Source organism: Pelophylax lessonae (assembly GCF_965119305.1).
Source record: "Pelophylax lessonae genome assembly, chromosome: 7".
NCBI lineage: Eukaryota > Metazoa > Chordata > Amphibia > Anura > Ranidae > Pelophylax > Pelophylax lessonae.
In genome coordinates this window covers 179305066-179329641 of record NC_138774.1, presented here as the reverse complement: position 1 = coordinate 179329641, position 24576 = coordinate 179305066, and the positions used below count along the sequence as shown (strand labels likewise).

Genomic DNA, 24576 nt, shown 5'->3' with positions numbered 1-24576 from the left:
TTTTCTTCACCAGGGAAATAATTCTTCGGCCATCCACCACAGTTGTTTTCCGTGGTCTTCCGGGTCTTTTGACGTTGCTGAGCTCACCGGTGCGTTCTTTCTTTTTAAGGATGTTCCAAACAGTTGATTTGGTCACACCTAATGTTTTTGCTATCTCTCTGATGGGTTTGTTTTGTTTTTTCAGCCTAATGATGGCTTGCTTCACTGATAGTGACAGCTCTTTGGATCCCATATTGAGAGTTGACAGCAACAGGTTCCAAATGCAAATAGCACACTTGAAATGAACTCTGGATCTTTTATCTGCTCCTTGTAAATGGGATATTGAGGGAATAACACCCACATGGCCATGGAACAGCTGAGCAGCCAATTGTCCCATTACTTTTGGTCCCTTAAAAAGTGGGAGGCACATATACAAACTGTTGTAATTCCTATACCTTTCACCTGATTTGGATGTAAATACCCTCACATTAAAGCTGAAAGTCTACAGTTAAAGCACATTTTGTTTGTTTCATTTCAAATCCATTGTGGTTTATAGAGCCAAAAATATTAGAATTGCGTCAATGTCCCAATATTTATGGACCTGACTGTATATATATATATATATATATATATATATAAACTTTTTTATAGTTAAAACGCACAGTAAAAAAAAATCATATGTAAATAGTTGGTTTGGGCTGCTCGTCCTTAAAGCGGAGTTCCGGCCTCAGAAAAGTTCTTTAGAAAAAAATACCCCCGGGACAGTCAGGGCTAGTGCATTCCAGAATGGATAGCCTCTGAACTGTCCCAGGTCACACTTACCTTTCAGAAGAAATACTTACCTTGAAAATTTCTTGTCCAGCACTGCCATCTCAGGTGTGGGCAGCTGAAGCCAGGGCGTCCTCTTCGGTGTCCTCTTCCGTGTCCTCTTCGTCCCAGAATGTGCCTGCACCGGCCCCGCTCGTCACTTCCGGGGCAGGCGTGTCATCCCTGCACAGCTTCTGGGCATGCCCAGAAGCTGTTTAGCAGGGAATGACGCGCCTGCACCAGAACTGACGAGCGGGGCCGGTGCAGGCACATTGACTCCTGGGAGCGATGGCGTTCAGCTCCCAGGAGTCAATGCAACCAGGAAGTGATGGCGTGGGCCGCAGCTACAGAGGGAGGAAGTAGAAGGAAGGTAAGTATACTTTCTTAAAAAGCAAGGTAAGTAAAGAAAAAAATAAATTGAGACTATCGATTTTTTTTTTTTTTTTTTTTTTTTTTTTTAGGGCATTTAAAGCAAGCGAATGGCCCAAAGTCATTTTTGAGACTGGAACTCCGCTTTAAGAATTACATGCAAAATAATTGTACCGCGTATAGCACCTAAAATCAGAAACAATCATACCACCAGGGAGGTTAATACAGCTGTGTGTGTATTCAGAAACAAAAAATGGGGGTAGGCTTCACAGTGACTGATCACTGTGACAGCTAATCAGAGGCTATCACAGCAATCAGGTGACCCGGAATAGGACATTTCAGGTCCCGATACTTAGAATGGGGCCTGGGGATCCCAGCACAAATGGAGATACGCGGCCCCACAGAAAAAAACCCAGTGCAGTGGGGCCGCATATTTGCGTAGGGTGAAGAGGTTAAGAATGTTTCCTCCACCCTTCTAACACCTAGGCTGAGGATTGTGGATATCCTTAGCTATGTTCAGATTGCTCCAGGTCCAGTCATGTAGTTGCCTGTGTTAGCCAGCAGCAACTGAAGGGGAGAGGAGAGAGCAGAGCGCATTACTATGGCTGCTATAGCCTGGAGTGGTAATGTCACCAATATGGACCATAGTGGGCTGAAATTAGGCATGTATATATACATCTTTCTTACACAGGTTAGTCAGCATAGGTGCTTTGGGGCAGCGGCATTTTAAACACTAGTTCAGTGTAGCCTAGAATATCTACCTTAAAAGTTAAATAGTAACAAATTTTCTTTAACCATTTCCTGCCCAGCCTACAGCACAATGACAGCTAGGCGGTGGCTTTAGGATCCTAACTGGATGTCACATGACATCCTGTCAGAAAGCGACACTTGTGGGGGCACAGCCAATGACTGATCAGAGTACCAACATACGATACAGGGAGGTGCAATGCTAACCCAGCCATGTAAACAACACTGGATACTGCAATGCACACAATTTTGGCAGGCCTTTGTGGAACTTCAGAAACGCTTATGAAATGCCTGCTTTTGTAGCTAGTGTAAACTTAGCCTAACTGACAAGCAGATAATGAAGAAAAAGAGTAAATGCAAAAGTAACAATATTTGTATTCATTTAATATTTATTTCAGGTATTTACACAGCGCTTTACATAGAATACATTCACATCAGTCCCTGCCCTCAAGGAGCTTACAATCTAAGGTCCCTAACTCACATTCAAATACTAGGGCTAATTTAGACAAGAGTTAATTTAACCTACCAGCATGTCTTTGGAGTGTAGCAGGAAACCAGAGTACCTGGAGAAAACCAGGCACAGAGAGAACATACAAAACTTGTGCAGGTGCTGCCATGGTTGGGATTCAAACCAACGACCCTACTGCTGCCAGGCAGAAGTGCTTACCACGTAGCCACAGCTCTGTAACTTACAGTATTTATAAACCTTGTATCAGACTTTTTTTTTTTTTACAGTAATAGCTGGAATAGCTGCTATATCTACACCCCTAGCTGTCATTTTGAGAGCTGGGCATTGCTGGCAAATACTTAATTGTGTATTTCAATTAACCTTTTTAACCTGAGTTATTGAGTTTCTTACGTGTTATTTCATGCCCAGACACCCAACCGTTCATGTATTATCAAATAATAATCTTTCAGATTTAATGATGAAGTAAAACACATCAAGGTTGTAGAAAAAGACAGCTGGATCCACATCACAGAAGCCAAGAAATTTGAAAGTTTATTGGTAAGTGGACACTTGTTAGGTGTGATTCCCTGGCAATCATCTGCAGATGGCTGCCATGTCGGGTAAATCTCTATGGTTGCTGCTTGCCTTGTCTTTGCAAGAGCTCTGAACCTGTAAAATGCAGATTGTTCTCCCTGGTACCAGCTCCATCCTCTCCCTGAGGTCATTGTACCCATACCCACATACAATGGTAAATGAATGAGAGGGTTTCTAGCATACAATCACGTGACAGGAAGTCAAGGGTGTAGATAAGGGGGTCCAAACACCTCTTAGAGAATTCAGCTGTCTGATAGTTGACAGCTACTAGAGACGTAGCTATGGAAGATATTCTTATCTCCTCGGCTCAGTCACATGACACAGCCGAGGAAGGACAGCCCAGTTTGACAATGCATGTGTTTTTGGAGGAGATTAAACCTGTACCTTGGGGGGGAAAGAAATCTGTACTGGTTCAGCACTCCTGATCCATACACTCGGTGCTATCATCCCAAAAAAAAGACTGCACACTGAAGAAGTCACTATAGATTTTTTATCCAAACAGGTATGCTGATACCCTACACTATGCATTACACACTACTGACCACTGCTCTGTGTACATTACGCACTCCTAACCGTGTGCCCTGTGTGCGTTATGCACTCCTGACCTCTGATCTGTATATAGCATTCGGTCTATTTTATACTTCTGACCAATACTGTCAGCTATATTGTAGAATAATTGCTGGTTGCTCCAGTGACTATGCTAATGGAATTTCTTCTTACTACACTCACTTTGGCTCCAGCGCTGTGACGTCCATGAACTTTCGCAAGCCCGTGACATCTTTATGCGGTCGACTTCTGGGTATCGAACAGTGGCCGTTTTAATTGGCTAGTCTAAGATGACATCACTCCCATGCATTTATGGGGGTCGGCATTGCTGATATGCTTGTACAGGTGTGGACAGGCAGGTTGGTATTTTTAATGCAGAAGAGACAAAGCATGTCTCTTCTGCATTAAAAATAATGCCTGTTTGCCCATTTTATTACCTAAAGTTCAACTTTAAGGTAGGCTTTGCTTTATCTGGTTGTGGCACTGTAATTAAGGAGTACTATTTGGTTCCACGGCCTGTTGCAAATGTTGCTGTGTACTCAGTGAGTAGGCTTAGGTTCTAAGCCCCTCCCACAGTCAGCACTTTTTTGCCACACCCACAATTCTCCACACTATTTCCCTCAGGGCTAAATCCACCCTATGAAAAACCAAACTATTTATGGCCCAGCAGGAGACTGCAGTGCCTTTGTTATACTGCTCTGGATGCAGCTGTTTGTTTGTTTTCTGTCTGGATATTGCCAAGTTGCTTTTGATATTTCTAGGAATTGGTGGAGTATTATCAGACACATTCCCTAAAGGAAAGCTTCAAGCAGTTGGACACAACCTTAAAATACCCCTACAAGCTCCGCACCCGCAGTTCACCCAAATCCCCAGGTAAGTCAGCCCTTTCTATAGAACGGGGCTGCCTCTAACTAGATAAGGAAGAGAACCATAGACTGGTAGTTTTAAGAATGTTCAACAGACAAAAAGTGATTTATTTTCTGAATGTAGTCTAAGAAACGAGAGAGAATCCACCTGACGCTGCTGGTGGTACAGAAGTGTTTTCATGAATGCACAATGGCAAGTGCTGTCAAGGAAGCTCTTGGACCAGTTTGCAAAATCTTTATATAAATACACTGATCAGCCATAACTTTATGATCTCTGACAGGATAAGTGAATACCATTGATTATCTTGTTACAATGGCATCTGAATGTCAGTGCGATATGTTAGGCAGCAAGTAAACATGTTCATTAAATTGATGTGTTGAGAGCAGAAAAAATTGGCATTGCAGTTTGTTGTGAATGTGCTGACCTGTGTCCATAGCCAAAAGTACCTACCATGGGCACGTGAGCTTCAGAACTGGAGTAATGGAAGAAGGTCGCCTAGTCTGATGAATCACATTTTCTTTTACATCATGTGGATGGCCAGGTGCCTCTGCATTACTTACCTGGGGAAGAGATTGCAGCAGCATGCACTATGGGAAGAAAGCAAGCCAGTGGAGGCAGTGTGATGCTTTTAGCGATGTTCTGCTTGGAAACTTGGGTCCTGCCATTCATGTGGATGTTACTTAAAGCGGTGTTCCTGCCTCCCCTCTCTCCCTCCAAAAATTAAAAGTCAGCAGCTACACATACTGTAGCTGCTGACTTTTAATAGTAGGACACTTACCTGTCCTGGAGTCCAGCGTTGTTGGCACCACAGCCGATGTTTCCGATGCACCCGATGCTGTCGGGTGCTGCCGATGGCATTGCCGGTTTCACGGGCGGGTCCCTAATATGCATGCGCGAAGTGCGCTGCGCATTCGGATTGGCTCGGCGGCGGGGGAAGGAGGAGGGTGCCAAACTTCCGAGGGACGGTGTCGTCTCCCAGAAGTGGGGAACGGTACTTGTCAAAAACAGGTACCCGTTCCCCCCTCCCCCCTGAAAGGTGCCAAATGTGGCACCGGAGGGGGGGGGAGGAAGTAAATGAGCCCAAGTTCCACTTTTGGGTGGAACTCCGCTTTAAAGCGGAAGTAAATCCATAAATTTAACAGTTTAAAAAAAAAAAACGTTCCATTCCCACAACATGCCGGAAATGTAACTGTCACATTGCATGTGCTCTCAACTAGATTATCAAACCATCCAATGGCTGGTGTCATAACTGATCACGTGCAGCATCATGGCAGTTAAAAGTTAAACAGAGTTCAAGATGGCAGCTTACTTGGCTGAAAATGATAGGAGGGTTTACTTTCACATTATAGTGGTTCTAAAGCCTTAAGGTTTTTCACCTTAGTACAGTCTATACATTAAGGTGAAAAAGATTCTTTGCTTCAAAACTTCCCCTCTTTATTCTTACCCAAACCAATCCGATTCAGCTAAATGCACGAGAGCAGCGGCTCTCGCTACTGTCTCCCTTCACCCTGGGCAGATTGATGACAGCAGGATCTGCTGTCAATCAAATGCTATGCTGAGCGAGCGGGGCTGACCTGCCTGCTCTGTATCAAAAGACTCAGGCAAGGCAGCTCAGGAGCAAGCATGCGCGGGTGCCCCCCCTCCAGCTTTTCCATGGGGGGCACTTATCGAAGAGGGAGGAGCCTGGAGCACCGGCAGGGAACCCCAGAAGAAGAGGATCAGGACTGCTTTGTGCAGAACCATTGCACAGAGCAGGTAGGTATGACATGTTTGTTACTTTACCTAAAAAAAAAAACACAAAGCTTTATTGTCGCTTTAATGTGCCACCTACCTATACAGTGTTGCTGACCAAGTACACCTCATCATGGAAAAGGTATTCCCTGATTGCAGTGGCCTCTTTCAGCAGGATAATGGACCCTGCCACATGGCAAAAATGGTTCAAGAATTTGAGGAATACCACAACGAGCAATGAGCTTGTGATCATCAGAACTTGACCACGTTAGCAATGGAAGAAGATGGCCTGGTCTGATGAGTTCAAGAATGGCCTGAGAAACACAACAACAGGTCTGATATGTTGGCTTGGCCTTCAGATTTAATTCCAATCAGTCAGCTGTGGGATATGCTGGACCCATGACCGCTCCACCTTGCAACTTACAGGACTTAAGCTGGATACACTCACACACTATACAACTTTTGTTGTTTTATTTCCTTTAGATTTACCTTCAACTATGTAGTGCAAGGGCCTGCCTGATTGCATACAAATTGTAAGTGTTTAGGTTTGACCTCCTATTATATAGTTTGGTAAATCTAAATGAAAAAAATCTAAAGAAAATTGTATAGTGTGTATCCAGCTTTAACCACTTGCCGACCGCCGCACGACTATATACTGTGGCGGTCAGCCCCTCACAGGCAGAGTGACGTATCGGTACGTCACTAGCCTGGGAGGGTCTGGGGAGCGAGCGCGTGGTCACGCACCCCCCCCCCCCCCGCGCGTGTGACCAGTGGACCCGATGTCCGCCGGTCACTCTGCGATCGTCGGGGGAGAGGGAGAAAGGCAGGCAGCTTGTGTAAACAAGCTGCCTGTCAGTTCTCCCTGTGTAGAGACACTGATCATACGGTTCATCTATGTAGAACCGTTGATCAGTGTAACTACACCTCAAGCCACAGCCAATCACAGTTAGAATCACGCCCCTAGGGACACACACAGCCCCTCCCTCTCAAATAAAGTTAACCCCTTCACTGCCAGTGTATTTTTACAGTAACAGTGCACATATATAGCACTGATTACTGTAGAAATGTCACTGGTAACCCCAAAAGTGTCAAAAATATCAGTCAAGGGTCCGATCTGTCCGCCGCAATGTCGCAGTACCGCAAAAAAAATCGCAGATCGCCGCCGTTACGCGTTAAAAAAAAAACAACAAAAATGACAAAAATCTTTCCCTTTGTTAGTAAACGCGATAACTTTTGCGCAAACCAATCAAAATACGCTTTTTGCGATTTTTTTTTTTTTTACCAAACATATGTAGCATAAAACAAATTGGCCGAAAATGTTAAAACATTTTGATTTTTACTTTTTTTTTTTTTGGGGAATTTCATATAAAAAAATGTGAAAAATATTGTTATTTTTGCAAAATTGATGCTCTTTTTTTGTTTATAGCGCGTGATCAAAAAATCGCACAGGTGATCAAATACCACCAAAAGAAAGCTCTGTTTGTGGGAAAAAAAGGACGTCAAATTCGTTTAGGTACAGCGTCGCACGACCGCGCAATTGTCCATTAAAGTCACGCAGTGCCGAATCGCAAAATACCCCCTGGTCAGGAAGGGGGTAAAATCTTCCGGGGCTTAAGTGGTTAAAGAAGTTCACTTTTTAAAAAAATAATAATAAATGCACATTTTTTTTGCATATACATATTTATTTATTTTTTGTTACAGGAGCCTGTAAAGCATTGCACCAGAGTTCAGACCTGTCAGTGTATCTGCTTCCTTGTACCTCATACGAGGAAGCCGATACATTATGACAGGAAAAAATCAATGAACTACCACTGCACTGTGGTAGTTTATTGAAACTTACAAGCCAACAGCCGCAAAAGATTTAGGGACTTGTAGTTTATTCACACACACAACTCTGTGTATGAATGATGTGTCCACACTGTTTTCAAAAAGTGACAAATAGTACGGCAAACTTCTTCCTGTACTGGTGTCACAGGGAGGGGCAGTGGGCGGAGGCTACAGCAGTAGGAACATGTTACATGTTCCACCCTAAAAACAGGTGGAACATGTTACATGTTCCCAAAGGTGAACTTGTGCTTTTTAAAGGATTTGCCAACCTCTAGTGATGCCCATGCCTCAGTGGGTCAGGGCTGTTTTGGTGGCAGATGAGATGGGGGACCTACTTAAAAATAAATGGGTGGTCATAAATGTATGGCTGAGCAGTGTATATTGGCCCTTGTTGCCAGCAGCATAAAGCGACATTGTTTATATAAATGTTGACTTTTTTTATATTTGATTTTAGAATCATTGCATATTGTTCTAAAAAGGGGAAAGTAGAGAGGAGCTGCTCATGTACACTTATACAATGATACGCAACTAATAATAAATGTAAGAAGACAGAGCCCTGCTGGTTATAACTTGCTGGCTTATTAACCATAAATTATACACTTGCGATATGGCTCATTCACATCATGCATGCAAGCAGAAATACAAATGAAAAAATTCACAGATTTGATGTGCATAGAATATTTTAGGGCTTGTTCACACCATGTACAAAGACGTATTTTTCTAATGCATGTCTACATGCAACAGGACAAAGAAAACAATTATTTTCTATGGTCCCTGTTCACACACACCTCAATGCTGATGCCATGTTTGTTTTTCTCTGTATAGAAAAATGCAACAAGTATGCAATTTTCTGCAATAAAAAAAAAAAAAAAAAAACCTCCAGTTTTTTGGTAAGTACAAAATATATTGTCTGGTACAGTTACTAGCCAGCGCAAAAATAAACAACACCACAAATTCCATTTAAACAGAGGCTTCAGTAGCACAACTTTTGCAAATATATATGGAAATCGCACTGCCTCGTCATGACCCCTTTGTAAAGTGCAGTCCTAAATCTAGGGTAGGCTATGAGAGCCTCCATGTTGGGGCACATATTGCAATGGGTAAAGAGGAATGGGCTGCCTCCAGACATACCTGCCCTTAACCCCTTAGTGAAGGAGGGTAAAAAAAATCTTAATGCTTAAACACTATTTTGCAACTTTAAAATAGTAAAACTGTGCATATCATCGCAACTACTTTGTCTATCTAGGTGGATTATACCTTGTTTTTTTTTCAGGACAATTTGGGCTTTCTTTTGGTGGTAAATGGTAACCGATATCTCCGGTTTTGTTTTTTTTTTTTTTTTTTTTTTTGTTTTATTAATATCAAAGCAAAACGGCCAAAATAGTAAAAAAAAAAGAAAAAAAATAATTTTTTTCAAAAATGTAACTGTATATTTCTTGTTATTACTACAATTTGCCACCAAAGAACAATCCAAAATCAGTTCTCATGCTACTGATAAACACAGCGATGCCTTCTTGGGCAGCTGACCCAAGAAGGGATTGGAAGCCGCGCCATCTAAGTGCAATTAGTCTAAAAACAATTGAAGTCAGAGATAAATTAAAGGTGGCACTCACATTGGTGACATTGTAAAAACATGTATCTTGGTGGAAACTATGTAGAGCCTGGCAGGGTCGCAGCTGGGTCTCTACGATCAGGCTGTAGAAGCCACTGGGAGAGGACATCCGTTTGGCTGGGAAGGTGCTGTGGATGGCGGCAGGTCAGCCACAAGATGAAGACAGATGGTTGGCAGGCTGTGGTGACTCCACTGATGGAGACTCTGAGAATGGCGACTGATCAGCCACGTGGCAGGAGTCTGTGGCAATTGGCTAGCTGGGTGCAGCACTGGGATTGTAGAGCTGATGTCCAGGAGTAAAGCAGGGCAAGAGCCTGAGCAGCAAGGTGGCAGTGTTCCAAGACTCGCAAGTTCCACAAGGAGTGGCGTGAAGGCATGGCAAACGTAGCACTTGGTTGCGCTTCCTACTCCTCCTTGTATGTGTGGAAGATGCATTGTATATTTCTTTACATTCAGAAGAGAAAGTAAACACATGGGCAGGCTGCACAAGGACTGATCAGAGGCTTTCACAGTGCGAAGGTGACCCAGAGTCGGGAGTCCCAGGTCCTGATCATTAGTACAGGGCCCCGGGCTCTGAGTGAGAGCCCGATCTCTGTGCTGGGATCATGCTGTGCGGTGAGCTCCAAGCACAGACATATACAGCTATACGACCCCATGGATAAAGGCCCACTTTTGTGAGGCCACATCTGTGTATGGTCAGCAGAAGGGGTTAAATTATCTATTGCTATATACAGCATGCTTAAACATATAGACACTTAACAGGTAGCCTAAAAATAAAAGTACACTGTAATAATTTGCATTAAAACTGAGGTTTTAGTTGCACAACATTTGCAAATATACAGTATCTCACAAAAGTGAGTACACCCCTCACATTTGTGTAAATATTTTATGATATCTTTTCATGTAACAACACTGAAGAAATGACACTTTGTTACAATGTAAAGTAGTGAGTGTACAGCTTGTATAACAGTGTAAGTTTGCTGTCCCCTCAAAATAACTCAACAGACAGCCATTAATGTCTAAACCGCTGGCAACAAATGTGAGTACACCCCTAAGTGAAAGTGTCCACATTGAGCCCAATTAGCCATTTTCCCTCCCCGGTGTCATGTGACTCGTTGGTGTTACAAGGTCTTGAGTGTAAATGGGGAGCAGGGGTGTTAAATTTGGTGTTATCACTCTCACTCGCTCATACTGGTCACTGGAAGATCAGCATTGCACCTCATTATTATTATTATTAAGGATTTCTATAGCGCCAGCAATTTACGCAGAGCTTTACAATATTAGAGGGAGACAGTACATATACAATACAATAAAATACAAGAGGATTTAGAGGGCCCTGCTCAGAAGAGCTTACAATCTAATGGGGGGGGGGGGGCAGGTGTTACAAGAGGTAAGAGTAGGGAATGAGCTGATGGCAGATTAGTTGGCGGTGTGGTAGGCTTCCCTGAAGAGATGAGTTTTCAGGGATCGCCTGAAAGCAGCTAGAGTAGGAGATAGCTGTACAGGTTGAGGTAGAGCGTTCCAGAGGATGGGAGAGGCCCTGGAGAAATCCTGAAGATGAGCATGAGAGGAGGAGACAAGGGAGCTTGAGAGTAGGAGGTCTTGAGAGGACGATTTGGGTGATATTTGGAGACAAGATTGGTGATGTAGCTCGGGGCAGAGTTGCGAATGGCTTTGTATGTTGGCAGAGAGGGGAGGCAGACGCTGAGCGGTTGGTAAGGTGGATAAGCCTGGCAGCAGCGTTCATGATAGACTGAGGGGGGGATAGCCTATGAAGTGGTAGGCCCTATGAGAAGGGAGTTGCAATAGTCGAGGGGAGAAATAACTAGGGAGTGAATGAGTAGCTTGGTGGTTTCAGTTGTTAAATAGGGGTGAATTTTAGAGATATTGCGGAGGTGAAGTCTACAAGCTTTTGACAATGATTGGATTTGGGGCTGAAAGGACAGGTCAGAGTCCAGGATTACACCTAGTACCCTGGCATGAGGGGAGGGATTGATGGTTGCATAACTAATTTTGATAGAAAAGTCATGGAGGGGGGCACGGGCGGGAGGGAATATTACCAGCTCAGTTTTAGAGAGATTTAGTTTGAGGAAGTGGTGCGACATCCATGTTGATATGTCAGTAAGTAAGTTAGCAATGCGAGAGGAGACTGAAGGAGTGAGGTGAGGAGTAGACAGATAGATTTGAGTGTCATCGGCTTAGAGATGGTATTGGAACCCGTGGGCCATGGCAAAGAACTCTCTGAGGATCTGAAAATAAGGATTGTTGCTTTGCATGAAGATGGCCTAGGTTATAAGAAGATTGCCAAGACCATACAGCGGTTTAACAGGACAGGTTTCACTCACAACAGGCCACGCCATGGTCGACCAAAGAAGTTGAATGCACGTGCTCAGCATCATATCCAGAGGTTGTCTTTGGGAAATAGAGTGCTGCCAGCATTGCTTAAGAGGTTGAACGGGTGGGGGGTCAGCCTGTCAGTGCTCAGACCATACGCCGCCCACTGCATCAAATTGGTCTGCATGGCTGTCATCCCAGAAGGAAGCCTCTTTTAACCACTTTAAGATTGGAAGGATTTGCCCCCTTAATGACCAGGCCACTTTTTCAACTTGACACTGTGTGGCTTTAACTGACAATTGCGCTGTCATGCAATGCTGTACCCAAACTTTATTTATATACTTTTCCCCACAAACAGAGCTTTCTTTTGGTGGTATTTGATCACCTCTGCGTTTTTTTTTGCGATATTAATAAAAAAAAGAGCGAAAATATTGAGAAAATTTTTTTATACTTTGTCTTTTAAAAAATATCCAATATACTCAATTTTTGTCATATATTTTGACCAAAATGTATTTAGCTACATGTCTTTGACAAAAAGAAAATCTCAATAAACGTATTTTTTTGGTTTGCGGAAAAGTTATAGCGTCTACAAACTATGGTGTAAATACTGTAATTTATGCTAAAACGGCAGGGCAGTACAAACCCCCCCCCAAAATACCACTTTTTGGAAAGTAGACATCCTAAGGAATGACCTCAGAAGCATGTTGAGCCCATTGAATATTTAATTTTTTTGTCACAGGTGTTTGAAAAATGACAAAAAAAAAATGTTTTTTTTTTTTTTTTTTACACAAAGTCGTCATTGACATTATATATATTAAACAAGCAAAAAATTGGGGGAGCAGACCCTGAACATGTTTATCTAAAGCCGGTGCAGCTATGGACCAAGCAACATGTATATTAAAAAAGAATAGCGCAACCATGCAAAAAAAATGACTATCAAATATGGAGACCATCCATAAATAAAAATGGGGATTTAGTTCCACCATATGGCCATATCGTGCTCAAGCCCACCACTGCGTCAAAGTACCCCATTATCGGTGGGTCCTACACTATCCATAATATATATTATATATAAAAAGTGGCATGCTTGAATAAAAATTGTCCGCCTACAAAATGGTACCCCTTTCCGAATAAGGGTGACACCAAGTCCCAAACTAACTTGCCCGATGCTCCCTATGTAGTATGGGCAGTTGGGGGGCTCCACAGTGCTATCTTTACCCTCGTAAACACGAAAACTAACTGTATAGCCTGTGGCCCTGTCACAGAGCTTATACAGCTTGACCCCGTATCTGTTACGCTTGCTGGGGACAAGCTGCTTGAAAGCAAGGTGGCCAGAAAACTTAATCAGGGACTCATCAACGCAGACAACTTGTTGGGGGGTAAACAAGGCTGCAAACTGCTGCTTGAAGTGGTTTACGAGAGGCCGAATTTTGTGGAGCTGGTCATATCCATGGTCTCCCCGAGGACGACAGAGTTCATTGTCACTAAAGTGCATGAACCACAGAATTTGCTTGTATCTCCCCCTGGCCATGCATGCAGAGAACACGCGCTTAGTTAGGATTGGGTTAGTGGACCAATATGACCGCAATTCACTCCTTTTAGTTATGCCCATGTTGAGGGATAGGCCCAGAAAATTTTTAAATTCGGAAACCGTTATAGGTTTCCAGCCGAATTCTCTGGCAAGGGACGAATTTGGATGTGCGGCGATGAATTGACCAGCATATAAATTGCTTTGGTCCACAATAGATCTGTAAAGATCTTCCGTGATAAACAGCTCGTAAAAGTCGAGGGAAGTAAAATTGGCTGTTTCCACCTGAATTCCGGGTTGGGCAGTGAATAGGGGAAGTACGGGTGCTGTAGAATATTTGAGCTGCCAATTAGGATATCCCAGCGCATCAGGGAGGACACTATGGGCTCTACAAGCCTGTGTTCGAATTCTCAGGGGCTGCGGGCCGCTACTCGTGCTAGCCACCGCACCAGCTTGAACTGCACTTATGGGACTCGCCACGTCACCAAGTGTTACTGCAGTGCTGGTTTGTCTACGACCAGGGTGTACTAGGCCGCTGGTGCTTGCCAGTTCACCAGAAGTTTAAGCGGCACTAGTACCAACACTCTGCTGCATACGAGCACCCTGCAATCTCTCCACCTCAGCAACTCCAGAACGGGGTCGGGTACGCCTGACCTTTGCAGGGACCCCGTCGTCGGAGCGATCTGTCAGGGAGCCACTGCTCTCTACAGGTTTGTATACTTAACCTGATTCTGCCAGTGTGGCTTCCTCATCGCTCTCATCTGACATGGACAGTATCCTGTAGGCCTCTTCACTAGTGTACCTCCATTTGGAAATTTTAGCCACTAAATTTATAGGTACCTAGTGTGACTCACAGGTAAAAAGCACCTGGTTATTGAGGACTATTTGAAACGCTACAAAAAAACTGCTAGTGCTAGCAGAGATCAGGCCTGACTCTGCTAACGCTGCGGTTTTGTGTGATGTGTTTTTGGAAGTGATAGTAATCTATTGATTACTGCACTTGCCTGGGTGGGGTGGGGTGGTCTGGGCGGAGGGGCTAAACGCAGGTGCTGGCAGGTGCCGTGGCCGATCCTGCTAACGCTGCGTTTTGGGAAACCTAAACTATTGGGGACACTAGTATAGTTCTGATCAGATCAAAGATATTGATTCATTCAGATACTATATTAGTAATGGTGGTTTTTAGTGTGTGTATGTGTGTTACTGGTTATCAAAGGGTTAAATTATATTTCTACCTATGCGGCGGGGATCTGCGCTGTCCTAGACTGATGCTAACTAGAGTTAACGCTAACTAATGTCACCTGACACACTAATAATAGTGATCAGAAAAAAAAAACTGTACACTAAAATAGGGACACTGTGACAGGGCAATGAAGGGTGATCAGGGGGTTAAATCTTTATGGGGGGGGGGTGGCGGGTACCCTAAACCTATTTGGGACAGAAACTAACTGTCCCTAACGCTTAATGAAGTCACAAGGCACACTATATAAATCAGCAAAACTGCTATATAGTGTGCACTTTATGACAGGGGTGTAGGAGTTGACTGGGAGTGATCAGGGGGTTAAATTATATTTCTAACTATGTGGTGGGGATCTGCACTGTCCTAGACTGACGCTAACCAGCATTGACGCTAACTAATGTCACCTGTGACACTAATATATAGTGATCAGAAAAAGGATCTGTACACTATAAAAGTGACCCTGTGACAGGGCAATAAATAGGTTAACTGGGGCTGATCAGGGGTTAAATCTTTAGGGGGGGGGGGTGGCAGATACCCATAACCTATTTGGGACAAAAACGAACTGTCGCTATTGCTAAATGAGGTCACAAGGCACACTATTACAGGAATCAACGAAAACGCTCTATACTGTATATATGTATATGTGTGTATGTATATATATATATATGTATATATATATATATATATAGTGTGCAATGTGGCAGGGGGTGTAGGGGTTAACTGGGGGTAATCGGGGGGTTAAATGTGCCTAGCTAGGTGTATGTAAGTGTGCTGTTTGGTGTACTTACAGTTGATCCTCTCTTCTCTCATGCTGGAACCGAAAAGGACTCCAGGAGGGAAGGGAGGATATTTTCCCGTGCCTGTGTTTACATTACACAGTGTGGGAGATTAGCTCACAGGGATCACCTTTTCCAGGAAAATAAGGCCAGCATGCAGGTACTTTCTTAGTCTGGTGGGTTGCCAGCTTTATTCAGCAGCAGTGTTAATTTTGGCAGCAAATTTCAATTTAGTTTTAGTCTTAGTCTTAGGACTAAAATGGCATTTTAGTTTTAGTCCCATTTTAGTCTTCTGCAAGTGTTTTAGTTTTAGTCGTATTTAGTCGACTAAAACTCCAGTATATTTTAGTCGACTAAAACGCCCTACATTTTAGTCGACTAAAACTCCTTTTAGTCATCTATAATCAAATGGGTGTAGTTCAATTGTAATTTGTAATGCATTATTTAAGCATTTCTCTACAATTTCCAAACTCATTATATACTACTGCTGGTCCTGGAGTGAAAAATCTAATATGTTATTATTTATGCTTTGAGCATGCACCAGTGTTAATTTTTGGCAGCAAATTTCAATTTAGTTTTAGTTATAGTCTTTTGACTAAAATGCCATTTTAGTTTTAGTCGTATTTTAGTCCTCTGAATTGTGTTAGTCGACGAAAACGTTTTAGTCGGTTTTAGTCCACGAAATTAACACTGTTCAGCAGAGGTTTGCACATATGAAAAAAAAAATAACAAAACAGTAAAATAAATCCTTGCCGTCCGGCGCTAAACTATACAGGAATTTTCCTCACTATACAGTGTGGGGCTGGTCCCCATTACCCACAAAACATATGGTAAAGAAAAACTTTTTCTTTCAAAGTCCAAAAAGGAGCTCCTCTCTCAGATTCTCTTCTGAGTCTCAGGCCAGAACATTCCTGTTCTCTCTTCCTGTTCATTTAAAGTTCACCTGAGCATGGACTCAGGTGACCCACAATCTCTGGACCGGAACCTAGCCTGTCACCGAGGCTGGAAAAACCCGGGCTGGATTTTGGTTCAGTCTCTCACTACAGAACGTATGCGTGGTGAAATATAGCTATTATCTACTACCTCACCTTGCATACATTCATAACAGGCACAGGTCGGTCTGGGATTGGTCAGAACCGATCGCCAGGCCCAGACCAAAAATCATTGGCCTGGACCTGATGACTGATTGGTTCTGTACCGAATCAGACCATTGTGGGGACTGGGAGCGCGCCCCAGAACCCTGGGAGCGAGAGATGTAGCCCTACGTCACTCTGCCTGTACGAGCCAGCCTGCAGCAGTAAATATAGCGTAATCAGTCCGGAACTGGTTAAAGAAGATGCACAAGAAAGTATGCAAACAGTTTGCTGAAGACAAGCAGACTAAGGATATGGATTACTGGAACCATGTCCTATGGTCTGATGAGACCAAGATAAACTTATTTGGTTCAGATGGTTTCAAGCGTGTGTGGCAGAAACCAGGTGAGGGGTACAACGTCAAGTGTGTCTTGCCCTTGCCTACAGTCAAGCATGGCGGTGGGAGTGTCATGGTCTGAGTGCTGCTGGCAGTGGGGAGCTACAGGTCATCGAGGGACCCATGAATGCCAACATGTATGTGACCTACTAAAGCAGAACATGATGCCCTCCCTTTGGAGACTAGGCCGCAGGGCAGTATTCCAAGATAATGACCCCAAACACACCTCCAAGACGAGCACTGCCTCGCTAAAGAAGCTGAGGGTAAAGGTGATGGACTGGCCAGGCATGTCTCCAGACCTAAACCCTATTGAACATCTGTGGGGCATCCTTAAACAGAAGGTGGAGGAGCGCAAGGTCTCTAACATCCACCAGCTCCATGATGTCTTCATGGAGGAGTGGAAGAGGACTCCAGTGGCAACCTGATAAGCTTTGGTGAACTCCATGCCCAAGAGGGTTAAGGCAGTTGCTGGAAAATAATGGTGGTCACCCAAAATATTGACACTTAGGCCCAATTTGGACATTTTCTCTTAGGGGTTTACTCACTTTTGTTGCCAGCGGTTTAGACATTAATGGCTGTGTGTTGAGTTATTTTGAGGGGACAGAATATTTACACTGTTATACAAGCTGTACAATCACTACTTTACATTGTAACAAAGTGTCATTTCTTCAGTGTTGTGTAGGTCAGTGGTTGCAGCGCTGCTAAACTAAAAATGCAAAAAATGTGCAAATTCCCATATGAATAAATACTGAACAATGATGTATCCAAAATTCATAAAATCAATAAATAAATACAGTAAACCCCCCTCCATTGCGGGGGTTACGTTCCGGACCCAGCCGCGAAAAGTGAAATTCCGCGAAATAGAAAAACCCTATTAAAATGTATTGTAGGCATGATTTTTTTACGGTCACTGTACGTGTAGAAGCATTTTAGGGTCTTTAAACACACTTTTAAAACAATAGAAACTAATTTAAACACATAAAAGATACTTAGAGACAGAGCAAGAGCTATGAAAAACACAAAAATCTTTCATTTTTAATGATTTATATAGTAAAATAACATTACAAAAAAAAAACGCGAATTACCGGGACCGCAAAAACTGAACCGCGATGTAGCGGGAGATTACTGTATTCATAAAAAAAATGGAGAAAAATAGTGAAAAAATCTTTTAAATAACGTCCATACTTTAGTCCATCAAAGAAATGCAAATAAAGTGCTTCTGTGCTTAATCCGTGCTTGGAAGGGGGTTTCCCCCGCATGGTTTTCTACTTACCACAATGTGCTTTTAAATAGGCATATATTGCTGATCACTCTCTTTGCATATAACTCTCTGATGCTGCTGGTAAGATCCTCGATGATGCTTGTTAATCCATGGTTTCCTCATGTAAAAAAGAACCATCCATGGTGAAGATTGTTTTAACAAGTTTATTTAAGCAAACAAGAAATATACTCACAAACATAATGTAAAATCAAGCATGTAGGATACGACACGGTGGTACGCTGCTCCCGCAGCATGCGCTCCTCCGGCCGGATGTGACGTGGCAGTCCGCTCGGCCAATTGCTAGACGCGTTTCGCTGTCAATCACAGCGTCATCTGCAGCTACAGATGACGCATGCGCTCCTCCGGCCGGATGTGACGTGGCAGTCCGCTCGGCCAATTGCTAGACGCGTTTCGCTGTCAATCACAGCGTCATCTGTAGCTGCAGATGACGCTGTGATTGACAGCGAAACGCGTCTAGCAATTGGCCGAGCGGACTGCCACGTCACATCTGGCCGGTTATATGCAAAGAGAGTGATCAGCAATATATGCCTATTTAAAAGCACATTGTGGTAAGTAGAAAACCACGCGGGGGAAACCCCCTTCCAATTAGTTTTTTCCAAGTAGTTTTTTTAAAAATTTTGCTACTCAAGTACTGAAAGTAAAAGTACCAGTAGTTTTGAAAAAAAATTGCTACTCAAGTACTGAAAGTAAAAGTACTGTGTTATGTAGTTATTAAAGAAAGAAATCAAAAGTTTGAACATCATATTGTTTTTTATTATTTCAAATGCAGCTTTTATTTATACATGCAGTAGCATTTATTTTCGTATGCCCTGATAATACACATGTTTTGAGCTTCATGAAACCTGCCATCTACTGTTCTGGCAGTGGTAATTTTTATAATTGTAACGAGTAACTATGCAGCACAAAAAAAAAATATTGGAGTAGAAGTATTGAAATCATTGAAAAAATGTAGTGAAGTAAAAGTAGAAGAAAAAAATTCTACTCTAGGAAAGTACAGATACCGCCTTTCGGTACTTAAGTACAGTAGTGAAGTAGTTCTACTTAGTTACTATACATCTCTGATTAGAACAAAAACATTTGAAAGTGTACAGTGTCTGGAAGCAGCCAATTCCTCCTTATCCGTTGAAATATGTTCAAACATAGAGAATCCCATAGACTAGAGTTAGGACTGCACCATACAGAGGAGCTGATGTGGCAGCGCAGCTTCGACATATTTGCAAATACCTTTTCTCTTTCGTTCATTGACAGACACAGCTCCTGATATTGATAACTATTGGGTTATACTGCCCCCTACAGGAGTAGGACACTAGACAGAAAAGAATTCTGGCTACACCCATGGACAGTCTCAGTTGGTATACTCCCTCTCCCTGCCACTCAGTTTTCCCTTATCGTCTTTCAGGACAGGCACTTCTGAGAGAACCTGGCTCCTCCCTTCATAGGAAACACCGCCCCAATCAAATGGATTTAAGCCTCCCTCCAGCTGGCTGCCTCAGTTCTGGTGTTACCTCCAGCGGGGAGACACCATCCAAAGAGGAGCCATAGCTGAGGCTGGGAGGCTGAAGCTAAAAGGGAGTCAGGTACTCTCGGAAGCGGCCAGAAAGACAGCAACGGGGGGGACCCGCCTACCTGTCGGCCGCAAAAGACATCCATCACCCCAGCCCCGCTCAGGGGGGCTTCCAGGCTGGGGGGCCTACTCTCCACGCAGATCGTCCGGCGATTGTGCACCGCTGTACGCCCGGTGTGGAGCAGCCGGGCCGGATGACGGGGGACGTCACTTCCGGTAGGGGCGGGCACTTCCGTCGGCAACCCTGACTTCTGGGTTGCGGCGGTGAGCGGGCCAGATATGAAGACTGGTGCATTCAAACTGCTGGGTGACAGCTGCCTGAAGGTGTTCGTGAGCCATGTCGGAGGCACAGGCCTCAGGGACTGCTCCAGGGGAGAACAGCACCAGCCACCATCAGAGTTGTATAAAGTACTCGAAACCCATACTTGAGTAAAAGTACAAGTGCTCGATCAAAAAGTGACTTGAGTAGAAGTATTAAAGTATTCAACATTTTTTGTACTTAAGTATTGCAAGTAGTTTTTTTTTTTTAAATTTTGCTACTCAGGTACTGAAAGTAAAAGTACAAGTACTGTGTTATGTAGTTATTAAAGAAAGAAGTCAAAAGTACACATGACATTATACACATTTTTTTGAGCTTCATGAAACCTGCCATCTACTGTTCTGGCAGTGGTAATTTTTATAATTGTAACGAGTAACTATGCAGCACAAAAAAAAAATATCGGAGTAGAAGTATTGAAATCATCGAAAAAATGTAGTGAAGTAAAAGTGGAAGTAGGAGAAAAAAAATGATACTCTAGGAAAGTACAGATACCGCCTTTCGGTACTAAATTACAGTAGTGAAGTAGTTCTACTTAGTTACTATACATCTCTGGCCACCATAAGGTAAGGAGACCTGGGGTGGTACTCCCTTACTTTCTCCCACTACCTCCATTTCTTTTCTCCTAGAGGCTCTATAAGGGGATCAGGGAGGCTTGAGGGTTACACTGTGGGATCTTTTGGTGATGGTCGTCCCTAGTAACACCCTCTGTTGGGGGCAAGCTGTGCGAGCTGGGGGCGCTAGTGAGAGTGTATGTTTTTACTATGTTTGTTTAATTTTTCAGATTAAGGCCTCTGAGAAAAAACAGCCCATATTGCAAAGAAGAGATGCCCTTCCTGCAAAGCTAACATGGGGGAATCCTGGACTAAACCCTTATGCAAGGATTGTCTGGATAGTTTAGTCAGGGAGCACACAGATTGTTGGCCGTAAATTGTCGGCCAATGTCCGATTGGCCGATTGTAGGCTTGTTAGTATGATGCTTCCGACAACCAACTGCGACTTTTCGGCCGAAAAAAATCTGGTGTGCATGCTATAACATTTTTGTTGGCCAACAACAGATTTCGGCAGACAAAAATCAGATGAGCAAGACTGGGCATGCTCAGAGAAGAAAAAACACACGGAAAGTCAACCATCACATGACATCACTTCTGAAGTTGGTTTTTGTTGGCCAACAAAAGTCCAGTGCAAGTCTAGAGCACATTTCAACCAACAAACAACACTGGACAAAAGACGGCCGATCGGTCGGCCAACAATCTGTGCGTGTGTACGAGGCTTTAGCTACATCGGTCAAGGAGCTTGCTAGCACCTTTTCAGTCCTTTAAGGATTTGTTTGCTAACATTCAGCTTCCGCAGAGTTCCCCCCAGTCAGCACGGCAGGAAATTGCTCCAACTCCGTAGGTACTACCCTCTACAAGTGGGGAAGCACCGGCGGTTTCTGAATATCAGGGGGAAGAGTGCGACAGCACACCCCCCAATTCCCAAGGGGAATCTGAGGCAGAGGGGTCGGATGGGGAATCCAACAGAACCTCTAGGTATAAACTGTCTCTGGAAGAGGGGGAGGGCCTTCTACTGGCTATCCACACCACTCTGGGAATCCAAGAGGAAAAGAAAACCTTATCCCTACATGATCAGATGTATGCGGGTCTGGGCAAACCTAAGAAAAGGGTTTTTCCTGGTAGACACCATAAAGGAAGAATGGCAGGACCCAGAAAGAAAACCCTTTTTTCGGGGGCTCTAGAAAGGAGGTTTCCTTTTTCTGAAGAGGATTCGGCGGTCTGGAATAAATCACCTAAACTGGACGCAGCCTTTTCACGAGTCTCCAGACATACGGATCTGGCTTTTGAGGATATGGGGTCGCTTCCTGATCCCATGGATAAGAGAGCAGACTCCCTCCTCAAAAAAAGCATGGGACTCTTCTTTAGGAAACCTAAAACTTGCTATGGCAATTACTGTGGTAGCCAGAAACATGGAGTATTGGCTAACACAGATAAAAGCGCACATTGAGGCTGGTACTGCCAAGAAGACCATATTGTCGTCTTTTCCCATGCTGCTACGGGGAGTAGCATACATTGCGGATGCCTCCGCAGAGTCGGTGCGCATGACGGCCAGGTCATCTAGCTTAACCAATTCGGCTAGGAGAGCCCTCTGGTTAAAAACTTGGCAGGGAGACGGGGGATCCAAAGCTAAGCTCTGTGGGATCCCATTTACAGGGGACCACTTATTTGGTCCAGGGTTAGAGACCATCCTAGACCAAACAGCAGATCGGAAAAAATCCTTTCCGGTAAAGCAGGGGAAAAAGGTGGGGTTCAATAAAAGATCATATCCCCAAAATAATTTTTCGGCTCCAAGAAAAACTGAAGGACAGAGGAAATCCTGGAGTCAAAAAGGGAAGGGTCGTGGGGGGGCAATTTTTTGCCCTCCTAAACAGCCCAGGAAGTCTCAATGACAGCCTTACCACAGTGGGAGGGAGACTGGGGGCTTTTCTCCCACGGTGGGAAGAGATCACCTCCAGCCATTTTATCCTGGAGATCGTAAGACGGGGCTATCAGCTGGAGTTCTCAAGCCCTCCCCCTGCCAGGTTGTTAATTACCCATCTACCAAGGTGCGAGAAGAAGGCCACGGCCATACTCTCCTCCCTAAAAGACCTGAAGAAACAGAAGGTCATCAGGAGGGTATCACCAGGGGAAGTAGGAGAAGGGTTCTATTCCCACATTTTTGTGGTAGTAAAGCCCTCAGGCAATTACAGGTTCTTCTTAAACCTAAAGCCCCTGAATCGTTCAATCAGATACAGGAAGTTCAGGATGGACTCTATTCGATAAGGGCTATCCTTCCCCCAGATTGTTATATGGCCTCGATAGACCTCAAGGACGCCTACCTGCACATTCCCATTGCAGAGAGAAGGCAGAAGTTCCTGAGGTTAGCCGTAAGAACAAGGGAGGACATACAGCATTGGCAGTTTCGGGCCCTCCTATTTGGTCTATCCTCTTCCCCCCGAATATTTACAAAGGTCATGGCAGAGACCTTGGCATTCATGCGTCTACAGGGGTTGTCGGTCATAGCTTACCTAGACGACCTGTTACTTTTTGCCCATTCCTGAGAACAATTGTCCAGGGACCTCCGAGATGCAACACAGATTCTGGAAAGTCTGGGTTGGCTACTAAATCTAGAAAAATCCTCCCTAGTACCAACACAAAGGATATTGTTCCTGGGCTATGAGATAGACTCCACTGTCCAGAAAGTCTTCTTACCTCTGGACAAGAAGCAGAGGATAGACAAGGTGGTAGGGCAGTTACAATCCAACCAAGCAATCTCAGTCAGACAGTCCATGTCTATACTGGGGTTGCTAACAGCCGCCATCCCAGCAGTTCAGTGGGCAGGCCTTCATCCCTTACAGCTGTTTATTCTGGAAGCATGGGACCACAGCCAGGACTCCCTGGATACTCTAATCCAGTGGTCCTCAACTCCGGTCCTCAGGGCCTACTAACAGGCCAGATTTTAAGTATTACCTTGGGGAGATGCAGACTAGAGTACTGCAATCACTGAGCAGAAAATTATATCACCTGGGATGTATTTCAGTTATTTTGCAAACCTGGCCTGTTAGTGGGCCCTGAGGACCAGGGTTGAGGACCACTGCTCTAATCCATATCCCAACCGGTGTAAAACGATCTCTGTGGTGGTGGAGAAAGGCCTCAAACCTATTGCAGGGCCTCTTTTGGGTTTAGATAGCTTCCACCATTATCACTACGGATGCAAGCGGCACAGACTGGGGGGCCCATCTGGGATCCAAGCTAATGCAGGGGTCTTGGGGACCAGAAGAAGCGAAACAATCCTCCAACTGGAGGGAATTGAGAGCAGTAGAGCTGGCCCTCAGAGCCTTCCAGGAAGACTTGCAGGGACGCCGAATCCAGGTTCGGTCGGACAATGCCATAGTGGTGGCATATGTAAACCGACGGGGGAACCAGGAGCAATCTCCTTTGGGGATTGGCAAAAAGGATCTTTCAATGGGCCTAAGTTCATGTTCTCTCTCTTTCGGCGATTCACCTCAAGGGAGAGTTAAACCAACTGGCCGATTTTCTCAGCAGGAGAACGGTAAGGGAAGGCGACTGGACTCTGAACAAGGAGATGTTCAATGGGATTACCCAAAGATGGGGAACACCAAATATCGATCTGTTTGCCTCACGGTAAAACACAAAGTCACCTCAATTCTTTTCCCTGAACAGATGGGACGGAGCTCTAGGAGTGGACGCTCTGGCTCAACCTTGGGTTTTCCCCAGATCTTATGCCTTCCCTCCGCCGGTGCTAATACCAGCGGTCCTGAGGAAGTTTCAGGAGGAAAATACGACACTAATCCTTATAGCGCCACACTGGCCAAGGAGGCCGTGGTTCTCGATCCTAAAACACCTAGAACCCCCCTGGTAATTACCAGTGAGGCAAGATCTCCTCTATCAGGGCCCAGTACTCTGTCCTCGGGCACAACTTTGGAGCCTTGCAGCCTGGCTTCTGACGAAGAACTGTTAAGGAGCAAGGGTTTCTTGGACCAAC

General features: G+C 44.3%; 1 protein-coding gene across 8 annotated transcripts in view; it reads left to right on the top strand.

The window, feature by feature from the left end:
* The window catches only part of VAV2 (vav guanine nucleotide exchange factor 2), a 480427-nt gene that overhangs the window by 436356 nt on the left and 19495 nt on the right, over positions 1-24576 (top strand). For all 8 annotated transcript variants that reach the window (XM_082264462.1, XM_082264465.1, XM_082264464.1 and 5 more), the window contains 2 exons: positions 2821-2908; positions 4252-4363. In XM_082264462.1, the coding sequence (XP_082120588.1) occupies positions 2821-2908; positions 4252-4363 (200 nt within the window). The remainder of the gene's footprint in view (positions 1-2820; positions 2909-4251; positions 4364-24576) is intronic.